This window comes from Crocodylus siamensis, chromosome 12, assembly GCF_052110815.1.
Source record: "Crocodylus siamensis isolate JL-2025a chromosome 12, ASM5211081v1, whole genome shotgun sequence".
Classification (NCBI taxonomy): Eukaryota; Metazoa; Chordata; order Crocodylia; family Crocodylidae; genus Crocodylus; species Crocodylus siamensis.
The window spans coordinates 3,318,526-3,333,243 of NC_143406.1; the positions used below are offsets into that span (position 1 = coordinate 3,318,526).

Genomic DNA, 14,718 nt, shown 5'->3' on the forward strand with positions numbered 1-14,718 from the left:
CCATATGCCAGCTGTCCACATGGCTCTGCCACCCCACGGGAACGCTGCCCCATGCACCCTAAGCAGCCACGGGCAATGGAGGTGGAAATTGGTGCTGATCTGATCCAGGAGCAGAAGAAGCCCAAGGGGAAGTGCCCAGAGGCTTATCGGGGCTCTTGCAGTCTCCTCTCTGTGCTCCTGAAATCTGGAGGCGACGGTGCATCATTTCTGTAGCCTCCACCCCACTCGCTCTCCTCTCCTCCCATAGCGGAGGAGGTCAGTTCAATCAATTCCCTTTCCCCAGCCTTGCGCTCAGCCAAGCTCTGCTCTCGGTCTCCTTCTCTGCGAGGCATTGAGACGAGGAAGGGACACTTGCATTTTCTTCTCCTCGGGGCCTCCTGCCTGCTGCTCTCAGACCGGAGCCGAGGCCAAGTCACTGGATCAATTTAATCCGAGATTAGAGGACTGGCAGGATCAGGTGCGGAGGGGCCGGGGAATCAATAGCCTCCTGACCAGGACTTCGCCCAGCAGCTCTGGCTTCAGTTCCCCCCGTAATTGTACGGTGCTAGGCTGACTCCCTTGTCTGCTTCAGGATCGATGGAGCTGCCGCAGCCCTTTGCCCCTGCATGCGCGGTGTGTCTCTGCACGGACCCCAGATCGGCATCCTGGAAGACAGCATTTGAGCTCTTTGCATGCACTGATAGGACACTTCCCAGGCATCTTCCATGCCAGCTCTCAAAGCAGGTTTTGTGCCACGGAATATATTAGGAAATCAAGGAGGGGCATGTATAAAAGAAGATGTAAAAGCACCCTTGTAATCAGCCGGCGACTGGATGGAGTTGAGACAGATTCCCCAGCAAAAGGCAGAAGAGAATGAAACTCTTCAAAAAGTGGCTGTGCTAATTAAGATAATGATGACAGGGGCCATCAACCCAAGTGCTTCAGTAGGCAGAGCCACTTGCTACCTTGGTCAGGCAGAAACATCTGCTTCCTCGGGTTTGGTGCTGCACCATTATGTTCATGACTTCTGGTGCTGGGTAGGTCTCATCCCCAGCTTGGGGGGTAGAGGTCTGGGAAAGCCCAGATGCAGCCCATTGGCTTAAGGGGTTCAAAACCACTGAACAAAGGTTTTCAATGCATTCTGGGGATGTTGAAATGCTTCATTTGCATATGCACAGAGTATTTCATTTCAACTTTTTAATTATATAATTATAATTAAATATATAAATATAATATATTATCATAATATAATATAAGGGTTCATAATATAAGGCTCATAGTATGGGTAGCAAGCAGGAGGAACTCACCCTCCTGCTGGCTGGCACCAGCCCAGACATAGTGGGGATTACGGAAACGTGGTGGGACGCAGCACATGACTGGGGGGTGAATGTCAAGGGCTATCGGCTGTACAGGAGGGACAGGACAGGAAAGAGGGGTGGGGGCTTGGCACTCTATATTAAGGAGGAATACACATCCTCATCAATTAGCAAGGAGCCAGGGGAGGGGCACTCTGAAGTGCTTTGGGTTAGAGTACGAGGCAGTCAAGGGGAAAGAGACTTAACGGTGGGGGTCTGCTACAGACCTCCCAACCAGGGAGAAGAGCTTAACCAGGATTTCTTGGGTCAGCTCACAGAGGTAGTGAAGGCTAAGGACGTGGTCATCATGGGGGACCTGAACTTCCCGGACATCTGCTGGGAAGAGCAGACAGCCAGGGCTGACCGCTCACGTAGGTTCTTGGCCAGAGCGCAGGCCCTCCATCTAACCAAGGGGGTGCACAGCCCCACCGGGGAGACGCCTTGTTGGACCTGGTGCTGGCCATGGGTGATGACCTGGTGCGGGGGCTGCGGGTGCTCGACCACCCGGGCGACAGCGATCATCGCCTGCTGGGATTCACCATCCAGCGCAAGGTGGCAAAGGCCTGCAGTAAGGCAGCAGCCCTAGACTTTAGGAGGGCAGACCTCAACGAGCTAAGGAGAATAGTTGGAGAAGCGCTGAGGTCCCGGAGGGGAGGGGAGCCAGGTGTCCAAGGAGAGTGGTCGCTCCTTAAGGAGACAATCCTCCGAGCCCAAAGAAAGGTAATGCCAACGAGGATCAAAGGGAGCAGGAGAGCACACAAGCCTCCGTGGCTCACCAAAAGCATCCGGGAACATCTTCTTGCTAAAAAGGAGTCTTACAGCCAATGGAAAGAAGGGGTCATCACCAGGGAGGACTATTCTGTAGTTGCTCGGGGATGTAGGGGGGCAGTTAGGAAGGCCAAGGCAGAGGTGGAACTGGGGCTAGCTTCCCAGATTAAGGACAATAAGAAGTCCTTTTTTAAATACATAGTGGGTAAAAAGAAGGTCCTGGGTAATGTGGGGTCCTTGCAGGACGCCATGGGAAACTTGGTCGTCACACCAGACGACAAAGCTAACATGTTTAACGATTTCTTTGCCTCCGTCTTCCCAAGTAGGGACCAGGACAGCCACCTCCCTGCTGGGCCCCCCTCGGGCCCCGGGGGAGGCACACCTGGGCCACGGGTTAGCGAGGATTTAGTTAGGGAGCTTCTCGAGGGGCTGGATGTATTCAAGTCAGCCGGCCCGGACGATCTCCACCCTAGAGCACTAAAAGAACTGGCCGAGGTCATTGCAAGTCCCCTGGCACGGTTTTATGAGCGCTCGTGGTGCTCTGGTGAGGTACCGGAGGACTGGAAGAGGGCCAACGTGGTCCCCATCTTCAAAAAAGGCAGGAAGGAGGACCCGGGAAACTATAGGCCGGTTAGTCTTACCTCGATCCTAGGCAAGCTGTTTGAGAAAATTATGCTGGCACACATGCAGGAGGGGCCAGCAGGGGACTGCATGCTTAGGGGCAACCAACATGGGTTCATCAGGGGCAGGTCCTGTCAGACCAGCCTGGTGGCCTTTTACGATCAGATCACCAGATCGTTAGACGCAGGGGGAGCAGTGGGCATCGTCTTCCTGGACTTCCGGAAGGCTTTCGACACTGTCTCTCACCCCGTTCTCATTAAGAAACTGGGGGGCTGTGGTGTCGACACCCACACAGTCAAACGGGTCTCCAACTGGCTGGTGGGCCGCACCCAGAGGGTGGTAGTGGATGGGTCCTTCTCAGCCTGGAAGGACGTGGGCAGTGGGGGTCCGCAGGGCTCGGTCCTCGGGCCCGCACTGTTCAATATCTTCATCAGTGACTTGGACGAGGGGGTAAAAAGCACCTGTTCAAATTTGCTGATGACACTAAGATGTGGGGGGACGTGGGCACACTGGAAGGATGCAACAGGCTGCAATCAGACCTAGACAGGTTACAAGGGTGGGCGGACGAGAACAGGATGGGTTTCAACACAGACAAGTGCAAGGTGACGCACCTCGGGAGGAACAGCCGGCTCCATACCTACAGGTTGGGGAACTCCCCTCTTGTCAGCACGGAGGCGGAAAGGGATCTGGGGGTCATCACTGACTCCAAGATGAACATGGGCCGGCAGTGTGGGGACGCGGTCAGGAAGGCCGCCCGCACCTTGTCATGCATCCACAGATGCATCTCGAGCAGGTCCAAGGAGGTGATCCTCCCCCTCTATGCGGCACTGGTCAGGCCGCAGCGGGAGTACTGCATCCAGTTCTGGCGCCGCACTTCAGGAGGGATGTGGACAGCATGGAGAGGGTCCAGAGGAGGCCACTCACGTGGTCGGGGTCAGCAGGGCAGGCCGTACGAGGAGAGGCGACAGGACCTGAACCTGTTCAGCCTCCACAAGAGAAGGCTGAGGTGGGATCTCATGGCCTGTTATAAACTAGTTAGTGGGGATCAGCAGGCACTGGGGGAGTCCCTGTTCCCCCGAGCACCGCCAGGAGTGACCAGGAATAACGGTCACAAGCTGGCAGAGGGTAGGTTTAGGTTGGATATCAGGAGGCACGACTTCACGGTCAGGGCGGCTAGGGTCTGGGACCAACTTCCAAGAGAAGTGGTGCAGGCTCCTACCCTGGGGGTGTTTAAGAGGAGGTTAGACAAACCCCTTGCCGGGGTCATTTGACCCCAGTACTCTTTCCTGCCATGGCGGGGGGTCGGACTCGATGATCTGCTCAGGTCCCTTCCGACCCTAGGAACTATGAATGTATAATACAATACAATATAATATAATATAGAAAAAATGCTGTTATTTTATCAAAACAAACTTCTTGGGTTTTTTTCGCAGCTGTTTTCAGAACATGGCATGGTCAATTCATGGGAAATTCCTGTGGCAGACGTGGTGTCTTGTATGCAGAGAGTGTAGTTGGGCTGCAAAGCAGAGCAGTCCTGCAGAAGATACCAATCAGTTTGCAATAACGTTTCCTCTCTCCTTGCTCCCCTCCAGGCTCCCAGAGGTTCGGATCTCAGACAATGGCCCATACGAGTGCCACGTGGGCATTTATGACAGAGCTACCCGGGAGAAGGTGGTCCTGGCATCCGGCAACATATTCCTCAATGTGATGTGTAAGTGCACCTCCTCCTCCTTTACCGGACCAGCGATGCAGGTGTGACGGGTGGGAGAGGAGTCATTTCTGCTCTGAAAGCCTTTGGTCGGGTCCTGGTGGAGAGCCAGCTCGGCTGTCCTCCCATGTCTGAAATGGCTTGGCTACCTTGGTGCCGAGGTAGCCGGGTACAACCTGCTTCGCCGCTGTGGCTAAGAGGGCAGGTGCTCTGGATATGTCAGTAAAGGGATTGTGGGTAAACTCCTAGGGCTATTCTAGGGGTAGGCATGGAAAACCCCACCGGTAGCTTTATTTAGGGAGCTGCTCACTGCTGCCAAATGGGCTGCCCCAGCACGGGGACCATCAAGGGAGCTGCTGTTTTGGCCTCAGGCGGGGCTGGACTGCGCGGTCCCTGGCTCTTCCTTGAGATGGCCATAATGTTGCTCTGAGCCGGCAGAATGCAGATCCTCACCATCAGGGCGGTAGAAAGGACTGTGGGTGGAGAGGGAAAGTCCATGCAGGGGGCTGTGCAAAGGGATTCCCTCCTCCCCACCCCGTCTAACGGCAGGTTTCTGCAGATGCTGTCCCTTCTGCACCTGCAGCCTCTGTGCTATTGTGAGCCTGGGAGATGCCGCTTTGTGCATGAAGTCCTCGGGCACCCGTGAGCAGGGGAGGTCCCACCCCAGTCCGTTGTCTCAGTCCAGTGCCGTGCTGAGCTGCTGCCCCTCTGCCCAGCTCACATGCCCGAGCTGGGTCCATGAGCTATTCAGCAGCCCCAGCCCAAATCAAGGCCTGGTCATGAAGGAAGGTACAATTACCCATCATTTGAAATAGTCGCAACCCTGGAAAATTGGTAGCGTAAATGGACAAGACTGAGAAAAGCAGGGGGAGGAAGCAGAGATGCCAGGAGCAGGGCAGTTTGGCAGCCCAGAGTTTTCCTGTGTGTTAGGTGCCGGGTGGGTAACCAAGTCAGGACCAAGAGGAGAGAAAGGTCCCTCTTCTCATTCAGCATGCATCCCAGACTGAAGTCCTGCTCCCTTTGTACTGGTTAAAGGTAAGAGAGATGCAGAAACCCCATTGCTATCAGCCTTTGGGCATGGTTCAGTTGACTTTCATCAGTGGCACAGCTTTGCCCACAACACTTTTTGTGTTGTGTAGTTCCTTGCCTGCGTGTTCCTGTATCTAGGTTGTAGCTGTATTGGTCTAGAGAAAAAAGCAATCAGGACTCATGGTAGAGGTGATATCTTTTATTAGACCAACTAGATTTTTGCACCAAAAAAAATGGCTTTAATTGCAAGCGTTCTCATTGTGTCTTAAATAAGCTCTAGGGATACTGATGCACCTACATGTGTCTCTAATTAAATAATAATGACCAATAGGGAAAAGGCATTTCCTGACCATTAATGAGTGACTGGAGGAATTTGACCAGGGATCGCTACTATATAATGAGAGAAAAAGAACAAATAATTACCTTATGTGTCAAGAAGTTATAAGTTCACCTGCAAGTTGCCATGGATACTGCTGGATATTCTGCACATAGCAATGGGCTTGTCTTGGCAGGTAACGACTGGTACGGGAGCAGGCGCCAGAGACCAGCCCCAAACCGGTTTGGGGTGTACGGACTGGGGGACTTTGCTTCATCCCATTATAGAGGGATAAAGTGGCTGCAAAAATAGGTTCTAAGTGGGAACTTACCCAAAAGTCTGGGCTGTCAGAGGTATTGAGGGCCAGGCCATTTGCAAAGCTGAGGTCCTTGCAGAGTAAGGATTTTGCTGCGGAAAATGGTGCGCTCAACCCACGCAAGCCTGGCAAGGCACTTAGACCCAGGCAGACCTTTGATCATGACAGCGAGGGCAGCCGCTTGCATAGCTGGGCTCGAGATCTTGGTCTGGAGTTTCCCACAGAGGCTTGGCTTCATTTATTCTGCCCGACCCTGCCTCCGGGGCTCCTGCCCTTCAAGCTCGGGGCTGTTGTTCCACACTCTCCAAAGCCCTGGATAGTTTGACCTTGGTGCTGCCTTCCCTTGCAAATCGCATGGTCTCCCCATGACCATGGGTGCTGCTGAGCCGAGAGCCCGCAGAGGACAAGCAGTTGTCTGCACACTTGCTGGTGGATGTAGGGCAATGCTTGCTTGACAGAGCAGGGACGTGTTCACTCTGCCAGAGGTTAAGGACACAGTTAACAGGACTGCAGCAACAGAGGGGAAGATAGATTATCCTGCAGATTGACTACCACAGCCAATCCGTCGGCGGGCACCTTTTGTCCTGCATTCACAGAAGAAACTAGGGAAGTTTATATCAGAGTGAACACCCAGCTAGCAGCAGAGGCTGATTGCATGCGGCCTGACCTTCAGCCAGCCTTGCTGTTCCTGCCCTACTCTGCCTCTTCCCACCTGCTCTGCCACACCTCCTGCAGCCAGACTGGGCCCCAGTTTCTCATGGGCAGGACCAGCTGTATCTCCAGTGCTGTGCAGTCTTCACCACCTGTTGCTGTGGACCTGCGGCGCCCCCCATAACATTGCCTGTCCATCCCCATTTCCATCTCTTGCTGCTTTGGGAGAAGCCCACTTCCCAGGTCCTCATGCTACTCCTCCAGTCTCCCAGCCCCCAATCAAGTGCCCTGTCCTAGCTTATCTCTGCAGACCTCGCTGATAACCTGCGACATCCTTCTGGTCCCATGCTCGGTCCTCCTGTCCCCTCTACAGCAGGGGCAATAGCAGCAAAAGTTTTGCCTCTGGCTCCCTGCATGCCCCTAGGTTAGTTATTTAACCTGCTGATACCCAGTGAGTTTCTAGCCTTGAAATACAACTCCTTATAGCTTAGCCAGGGCCTGTTTCAGCCTTCCACTCCAACGGTGCACAGTGCCGTCATTTCAGACAGGTCGCTCTTGGGAAGGCAGGCCTGTGGCCTCCGCAAAGGGGAAGCAGAAGTCATACTGGATTAGCTGCATAAAAGTGCCTCGAACGGCTTCCCCACCGTCGGCTCTCTGTGTCTTTCAAAGAGCCTAATCGCCAGCCGGTATTGACTGGCTTCCCCAGATCGAATCCTTCATGCCAGGATGCTTTGTTTAGATACAGAGAGCATTTAAACAATAAAAACCACAGCAAAGCAGACGACGAGTAACAGGGTCACGGGAGGAATTCCTAGTGCTATCGGGGCGGAAATACCCACCAAGGGGGCCTTCGAGAGAGAGAGTTTGGCTGCAGCACCTCTCTGTCTCTGTGTACAGCACTGCACTCTTAGCCGAGAAGGTTTGCCCTACTTCCGGGCATCAGATGTCGGAGACAAGACACCAATGGGACACCAATGGGCGCATGCATGATTTTTTTTATCCACAATGGGACAATTTGCCCCGATCAAACTAAAATATATCGGAGGTGGTCAAAGTTGCCACGCTTAAAGACATTTTTGCAGGAAAACATATCATGCATGTGTACATGGTGACGCTATGACGTTAGACAAATGATGGTTTCTCGTCACCATTTGTCACATGTACATGGCCCCACGATCACGGGTGCAAGCACCCCGAGAGTCAATGGGGCAATAGTCTGAGCCAGCTGCCCTGCACTTACGGACCAAATTCAGCCTTTGCAAGAGTATTTTTCCACATCATGTAAGCAAGGCGGGGGACTGTGTGAAGCCAGGACTTCTCTCTGCCAAGTCATACCAGCTTCGGGGACCAGCTTCTTCTTGGAGAGGCCATGATTTCTCCTGACTTGTGCCTGAGGAGCAGCCCCACTCCCAACAGCAGCCGCCTTCCCTGCGCAGAGCACCGGGGCAAGCAGGATTTCTATTCCCCGCACCTCCCTGCTCCACTTGACAGCAGTCAGAATACCACCCTGCACAGCCCCACCTGCCCCAGGCACTGAATGAGCTCTCTATACCCCTGAGAAGAGGCCTACCAGGGCAAAGCTGTGGGAGAAAAGCCTGTAGGAATAGCCAAGCTGTGGGAGAAAAGCCTGGTCAGCCCTTTGTTCTGGTGCTTAGATACCCAACCTGTCCAAGTGAGGGCTCCACTCCATCCAGATGCCCTGAGTGCCAAATAAACAGCCAGATGCAAAGTGGCTCCTGCATCCAAGTCAAAAGCTCTCCCGAAGGCCTCGAGTCCTCTCCAACCCTCAGGAAGGTCTCCCTAGCGGTGCTGAGCACACGGACACCACAGCGCTGGGAGGCAAAGTGCCAAAAGTTTAACCCCCAGCCCTAAACTCAGGAGCAGGCCAGTCGCTCAGCATAAACTATTCCAAAAAAAACCTCTAGAGAAGGGAAAAGGTAGTTCTCGGCTGCATTCGGCTTCTTTTCTCACCACGAAGATGGGATGGTCAGACCATCCTGTGAGATGCCATACTCTTAGGAGGCAGCTAGACCTATAAATCAGCCTTAAAAGCAGCAAGGATGTGTGAGCAGGCAGCCTAAAATATAACCCCCAGAGTGAGTGGCTCATGGAGAAAGGCCCTGCCGTAAAATCCAGCAGCCTGTTCCTGGCACTCATAACATTAAAGTAATCATGCTCCCAGTGCCTAATGAATCCAGCCTCCTGCCCCGCTCCAGCCAGCTGATACACCAGTCATTAGCTTTTAATCACTCTGCAATTCCCAGTGTGCCTGCAGAGATGGCAGAACACCCTGCTAACAGATCTCTCTGCTCTCCCAGGGCCCCTTCCTCCCATGGAGAAGAGAGCACTTTATAAACATGCCATTGAATTAAGGCTCATCACCTCCCTTGAGGAGGGTGGTCTGTATAATGATCCCCTTGTTACCAAAAAGGAAATTGAGGCACCAAAGGGGAATGCAGCTGGCTCAAGGTAATGTGAGGAGTCCCAGGGAGGACCTAGAAGTCCTGACTCTCTCCCTCTTTCTGCTGCCCTTGCCAGTAAACGATCCTTTCTCATTAGGATTTAAAGCTGATGGCCACCTCCACGTTGTTTCCAATTTCATATTCTCCAGTGAGTAGGACGTTATAGTCTCCAGCGTCCCATCCTAGCCAGAGTGAAGTGACATTATTATTAACATCTATATCACTAGCACCAAAGACGTTACCTGAGATCAGGAGCCCCCTTTGTGCTGGGGCCAACACGTCATAAAACCCCGGAGGAGACAGTCAACCCAGAGCAGGGAAGGACTGTCATCTCCAATTTGCACATGGAGGATAACGGCACAGAGAAATGTAAGCGACTCGCCCAAGGTCATACAGGGAGTCTGTGGCAAAGATCTCAAGTGCCAGGCCTTGCCCCCAAGCCCAGCCTTCCTCGGGTGTCATAGCTTCTCATGGGAGAGCATTGAGGGGGTTTTTTGCACCCCACCACTCCAACTGTGTCCCCACACCTCCCATTGCCCTTCTCGCTCCTTCCAGCCCTCCCGCTGCTGCCCACAGGCTCTGTGCTGCTCAGCTCTGCAAATGACAAGCCTCAGGAACCGCAGGAGATGCAGTGACTTTTGCTGCTCTGTCCTTGTCATCATCTCCCTGGTGAAAACTCCCACATCTCCACAGGGCACCAAGAACAAAGGTGCTCTTGCAGTTATAATATGGTTTTTGAGGGGGGTCGTTCATGCAGAGGCTTGCACGCTCTCCTGCCAAGAGCTGGTGGTTGCAGCAACAGATGCAGCAGGAGACAGGATAGCAAATGAACACAAATGGGGCCAGCAGCTGGAATGAAGGTCTTCACCCCCAAAAGCCACCCTAAGCAACCTGTCTTCAACTCAGGTCCCCTTGGGCAGGGAAATGCTGGTAGCAGAGAAAGGCAGGAGTGTGCATGGGGTGGGAGGAGGGAGACAAGTGCAGATTTAGAAAAGAAGAAGTTCAAGCAGGAGTGTTTAGTGCTTCCCTCACATGCTTCAACCCATCCATCAGCAAGTGCTTTAGAGAGCCAGGGCAGCATCCCCATTTTCCTGACAGAGCAACTAAGGCACAGAGAAGTGCAGCAGCGCTCCCAAGAGAAGTCAGGGCTGGGACCAAGGAAATGCAGGCATCTGCATTCTCAAACTGTATTTTTAGTCTACCTTGAACCATGAAAATTTTCACAGAAGAACATTTGTCAAAGACCCCCCAACCTTTTCCCCTGAATACCCCATGGCTTAGGGGCTGGGGCACTCAGCAGAGCTCTCAGATGTCCTGCTTTAAATCTCAGCTCAAGTCAGGCTGAATAGTGACTCAAATCTGTCTCCATAGCCTGGGTGAGTGTCTCAACTGCTAACTGCACAACACAAATCCATAAATACGGCGGCGTAAGCAACGGCAATGCAAAATAAAACATATCTGAGCAGCGTTAATTTAACACACTGAAAAGACTTTGGAAGCGGCAGGAAATCCCACTCGTGCAAACACAAATGCAGTTGCGACAGGGTAAATAAGAAAAATCGTGGCATGTACAAACACCCCTAGTGGCTGCGCTGGAGCTGGGCTTGCGTCTCCCAGCTCCTGCCCCCCTGGACAGCTTCCCTTGAGCCCAGCCCCCTTGCTCGCCGATGACTCTGATTGCTTTTGCCACTTGTTCAGAGGTGTCAGGTCACCAGGAGTGCAAGGATTGAAGCTGGCACTTCAGTGAGTGCGCAAGGTGCCAGACATAGGCTTTATAGACTTTGGCAGTGGCTCCAGTGGAGGTCTGTCATGTCCTGGAGGTTTAATTGAGAATTACCATGGATAATGATTCACATCGCTTAGGAGAGTCCCTCTGAGGTTTATCAGAAGGATCATTCACCACGAGTGACAGGATACGGCTTCAGCCAGCCAAGCTGCTGGGAAGGAGAGGTGGGTGAGATGTTTGTTATAACATGGCTCCTCTACAGCAAAGACACCATGGTTTCCTTTGTCATGGGTGTCATGAGTGGCTGGACTCTTTATCGGCTACCATCTGGCCTTGGCGGGGTGAGGGGGGGGACAAGTATCATACCAATAAAATGGAAGGAGCAACTCTGGCATTAAACGATATTCCTTGCTTGAATCTGAAGAGATCCTGTAACTATAGCTTGGAGACCAATGAGAATGTGTCTCCTTTGTTAACTCAGTGGGTGTGTTGACTCCGAAGACTACCAGTGCTGGTTTAAAAGTCAGCATTGCTCCATTTTGCTCCTAATCAAAGCAGGCAAGAAGTCATGTGTCAAATGGCATTGAGCCTCAGTGTGTTGAGGGGGGTAGGCCCAGGAGTGTGAGAAGAACTTGATACCATTAGCAAACCTTTCTTTCCCAGGCTAATCCCTGTTTGTCGACAAGTACAGTTTATTTCAAGAGTACACTAGGCACATCTACACACGCACATTTATTGCGCAGTAACCAAAATGGCTGCTCAATAAGGGTGTGCATCTATACATGCATGCCCTTACTGCACAGTGAATATGGTGAATTGAGGGTAACTTTGATACCTGCATCATGCAGGTATCAAATTTATGCCTGATTAGTTACTGCGCAGTAATGCACATATAGACACCTTACTGCACAGTAACACTGTGTGTATGGACTGACTTGGGACTCCCAAGTCAGTCCACACAGCGTTAATGTGCTTTAATGCCTGCATGTGTAGATGCTAGACTATTTCCACTTACTGCACGGTAAATTTAAGCTGGAGTAAATGCATGTGTAGACACACCCACTATCTCACATTATATGATGCCAGGAAACCATCAGAGGTAGATCATTGCTTTACCTCTCTTCTCCTGCGTCGCATTATTTGTAACTTCCTATTGTTCAATCCTTCCTAGAGAAATCACAGGGGTGGGGCTGCCGTCCGCTACTCAATGCGTGTCACCATGACAGGAGAGGAGGCAGGAAGGAATTGACTGTGTCAGCTGCTTCCTGTTTTACCCCATGGCAAAAGAAAGCTGGAGAGAGGCAGTTAGCCATGTTAGTCTGAAGTCAGGTAGAAGGCAGAGTATAGATGCACCTTTCCTTCATACACTGGAGGTAAAATAAATTAGTGACGCAAAAAATCCAAGGAAATCTGCAATCAAGGAATGTGTTTCTACTAGAGGAACTGAGAACAGGGACCGGTGATCAGGACTGTTTCCCCACCCACTTCAGCCACCTTGGTTTTGACCTCAGTTATTCCACCTACCTTTGCTCCTCAACTTCAGTAGACTACACTTCCCGCCATTTGAGTCTCAGCTCTGCCCTGTAGAGGGACTGACACCCATCCCAAATTCTGCAGAGGTGAGGCTGAGAGCATTGCATGCCAAGCTCTTCTTGCAACACCATCCAGCTGTGGATGGTGTCTGTGATGTTCATCTGTGAAACAACCTCCCCTGGAGCTTTCTACCTCCATGCAACCATTGACCACCTGAGCATCCGGCCTGCCGAACTCAGCTCTGGCCACCTCCATTTCATCCTTGATAGAGCAGAAATTCAAAGATGGCGTTCACCGCACCTGGTGCCTCCAGCCCCTACCCTTACCGGCTGCTACTACTTGGAGCACGCGCCTTTCCCATTGCTATCTCCTGGGTTGCTTCAAATTAGGCTGCTTTGCTTGTACAAATTAAGGCTACACAGCCCTGATAGTTAACCTTCTCTGCAGAAATGACAAAGGGAGCTCATGCTCGAAGCACAAAGGAGATGGGCTGGGACTGTCTGCAGGGAAGCGTGTGTAGTAATTAAGCACAGCCCTGTCTCTGGCACAGCTCTTTATTAATTTCATCCATGTGCGGAGATTCAGGGGCCGTGACTGACCTTCATGGAGAAGGGAAGCAACAGCTAAAAAAAAGCTCCTTAATAGGGGTGTGTGGGCAGAGGTTATGCTTATTTATGGGAATGATATCTCCATTTGAATGAGGAGATAGCAGCAGTGGTGGCAGCAGCAAACAAGACCCAGGACCTATCCCTGTCTCCCCTGGGTTTCCCCTGGGAAGAATTAATTAGTCCTAATTACCCAGAGGTTGTGGGTATAGTGCACAATACTATGATGGCACCAGCTTGGCACAGGGTTTCAGAAACCCAGTGTCCCGGGACTTACCCATGATTGCAGACTAAGTCACGGGTCACCAAGTCCCAAGAATTAGATAGTGAACCCACATGGTCTTGGTGTGAGGTTTTCTGCACCCTCGCCCTCCAAACCCTGGGGTATATCTCCCACTCCCTATAATTAGGATTTGATCTCCATATGTTTGGCCAGCTCTTCTGGGTTGAGAGAGTTTCCATGATGCAAGTCTGGATTGAAATCAGTGTAACAGGGATAGGAAGCTGCCTGGCGCTCAGGCCTAGCTTCACCGTTGGCAACGGGCAGGCTACACCTTCACGGCCGGGGCTAGGTGAAAGCCCCTGCCTCTGGCTCCGGCATGAGAAGATTTCCAGCAATTCAAAAATGCCTGGCTGGAGGGAGAGTCGGGAAGGCGACCGGTCATTGCAGGGCGCTGCAGCCACTCCCATCAAACCAAGCAGTAAAGATTTCCAAGCCGTCATCACTGGGGCACCTGAAATTCCCCTGTTAAGGTACATGGAGCCATAATAAATGCAGAGCAGGGAAAGTTCATCCATATCCCAGAGCACTTCAATTAATAATAAGGTTATATAAAGGAGGAGGGAACAACCAGACAGAGCGCCATCGGCTCCAGCTGCCTCACGCCTTTTTGCTTTCAGAGAAGGCGATGGGAGGCACGTGAGCTGTGACCCTTTTACCCGGCAGCTCCCCACCTGCATGGCCACCCCTGCCAGTCTGCCTGCTGAAGACTACGGCGGTGCTAGCCAGTGCCTGTCACTTTGCATTGCCCCCCTCCATCCGCTGGTAATGTAAGGTCATGGCCTTGTGCGTGTGAGCAAATGATGGTGCATGCTAGTGGCGGGCTCCACAGGAAGGCTGAGAGACCTGCTAGACTGGGCTTGTTGTCAGCAGGCGCTGGTGTTGTCTGGAGCTGAAGGATTTGGAGTCGAATCCTAGTTCCCCAGGAGATACCCTGTGTGTTGCCCACGGTTGTGGGTTCATTGCCACCTGTGCTGCCAGGACGTAAAGGGCACCTGCCACCGAAGTCTCACAGGTCGACATGAGCCCAGAGGGATCTTGCAGCTACATGCAAGCCAGGTCCCAGCTTGGCTATGAGCTCCACTGCCCACCTGTCCAGGGGCGTAAGGAGTCTCCTGTCCAAGCCCCTTCCCGCGGTGCCATCTCTGCAGAGGGGGCACGCTACTCCCCTTCCCCTCCCCTCCCTTGGATCCACGTCCCGGGCACCACATTGGTATAAGATCTGTGGCCCACGGGGCGAGGGGCATTGACTGTTATTAGGTATGCCCAACACTACCCATTGCAAGGACCCTTTTCAGCTGCTTATAATTTTCCTAAGCTTTAATCAGCCACGTTGAAATGTTGCACGTCAGGAATCTGCCTGAGGCCG

At 52.5% G+C, this 14,718-nt stretch overlaps 1 protein-coding gene across 1 annotated transcript in view; it reads left to right on the plus strand.

Moving 5' to 3' along the window:
• IGSF21 (immunoglobin superfamily member 21) overlaps positions 1 to 14,718 on the plus strand; it is a 210,319-nt gene that overhangs the window by 149,204 nt on the left and 46,397 nt on the right. Inside the window, exon 4 of the mRNA XM_090024362.1 lies at positions 4,316 to 4,434. Within this exon, the coding sequence (XP_089880488.1) occupies positions 4,316 to 4,434 (119 nt within the window). The remainder of the gene's footprint in view (positions 1 to 4,315; positions 4,435 to 14,718) is intronic.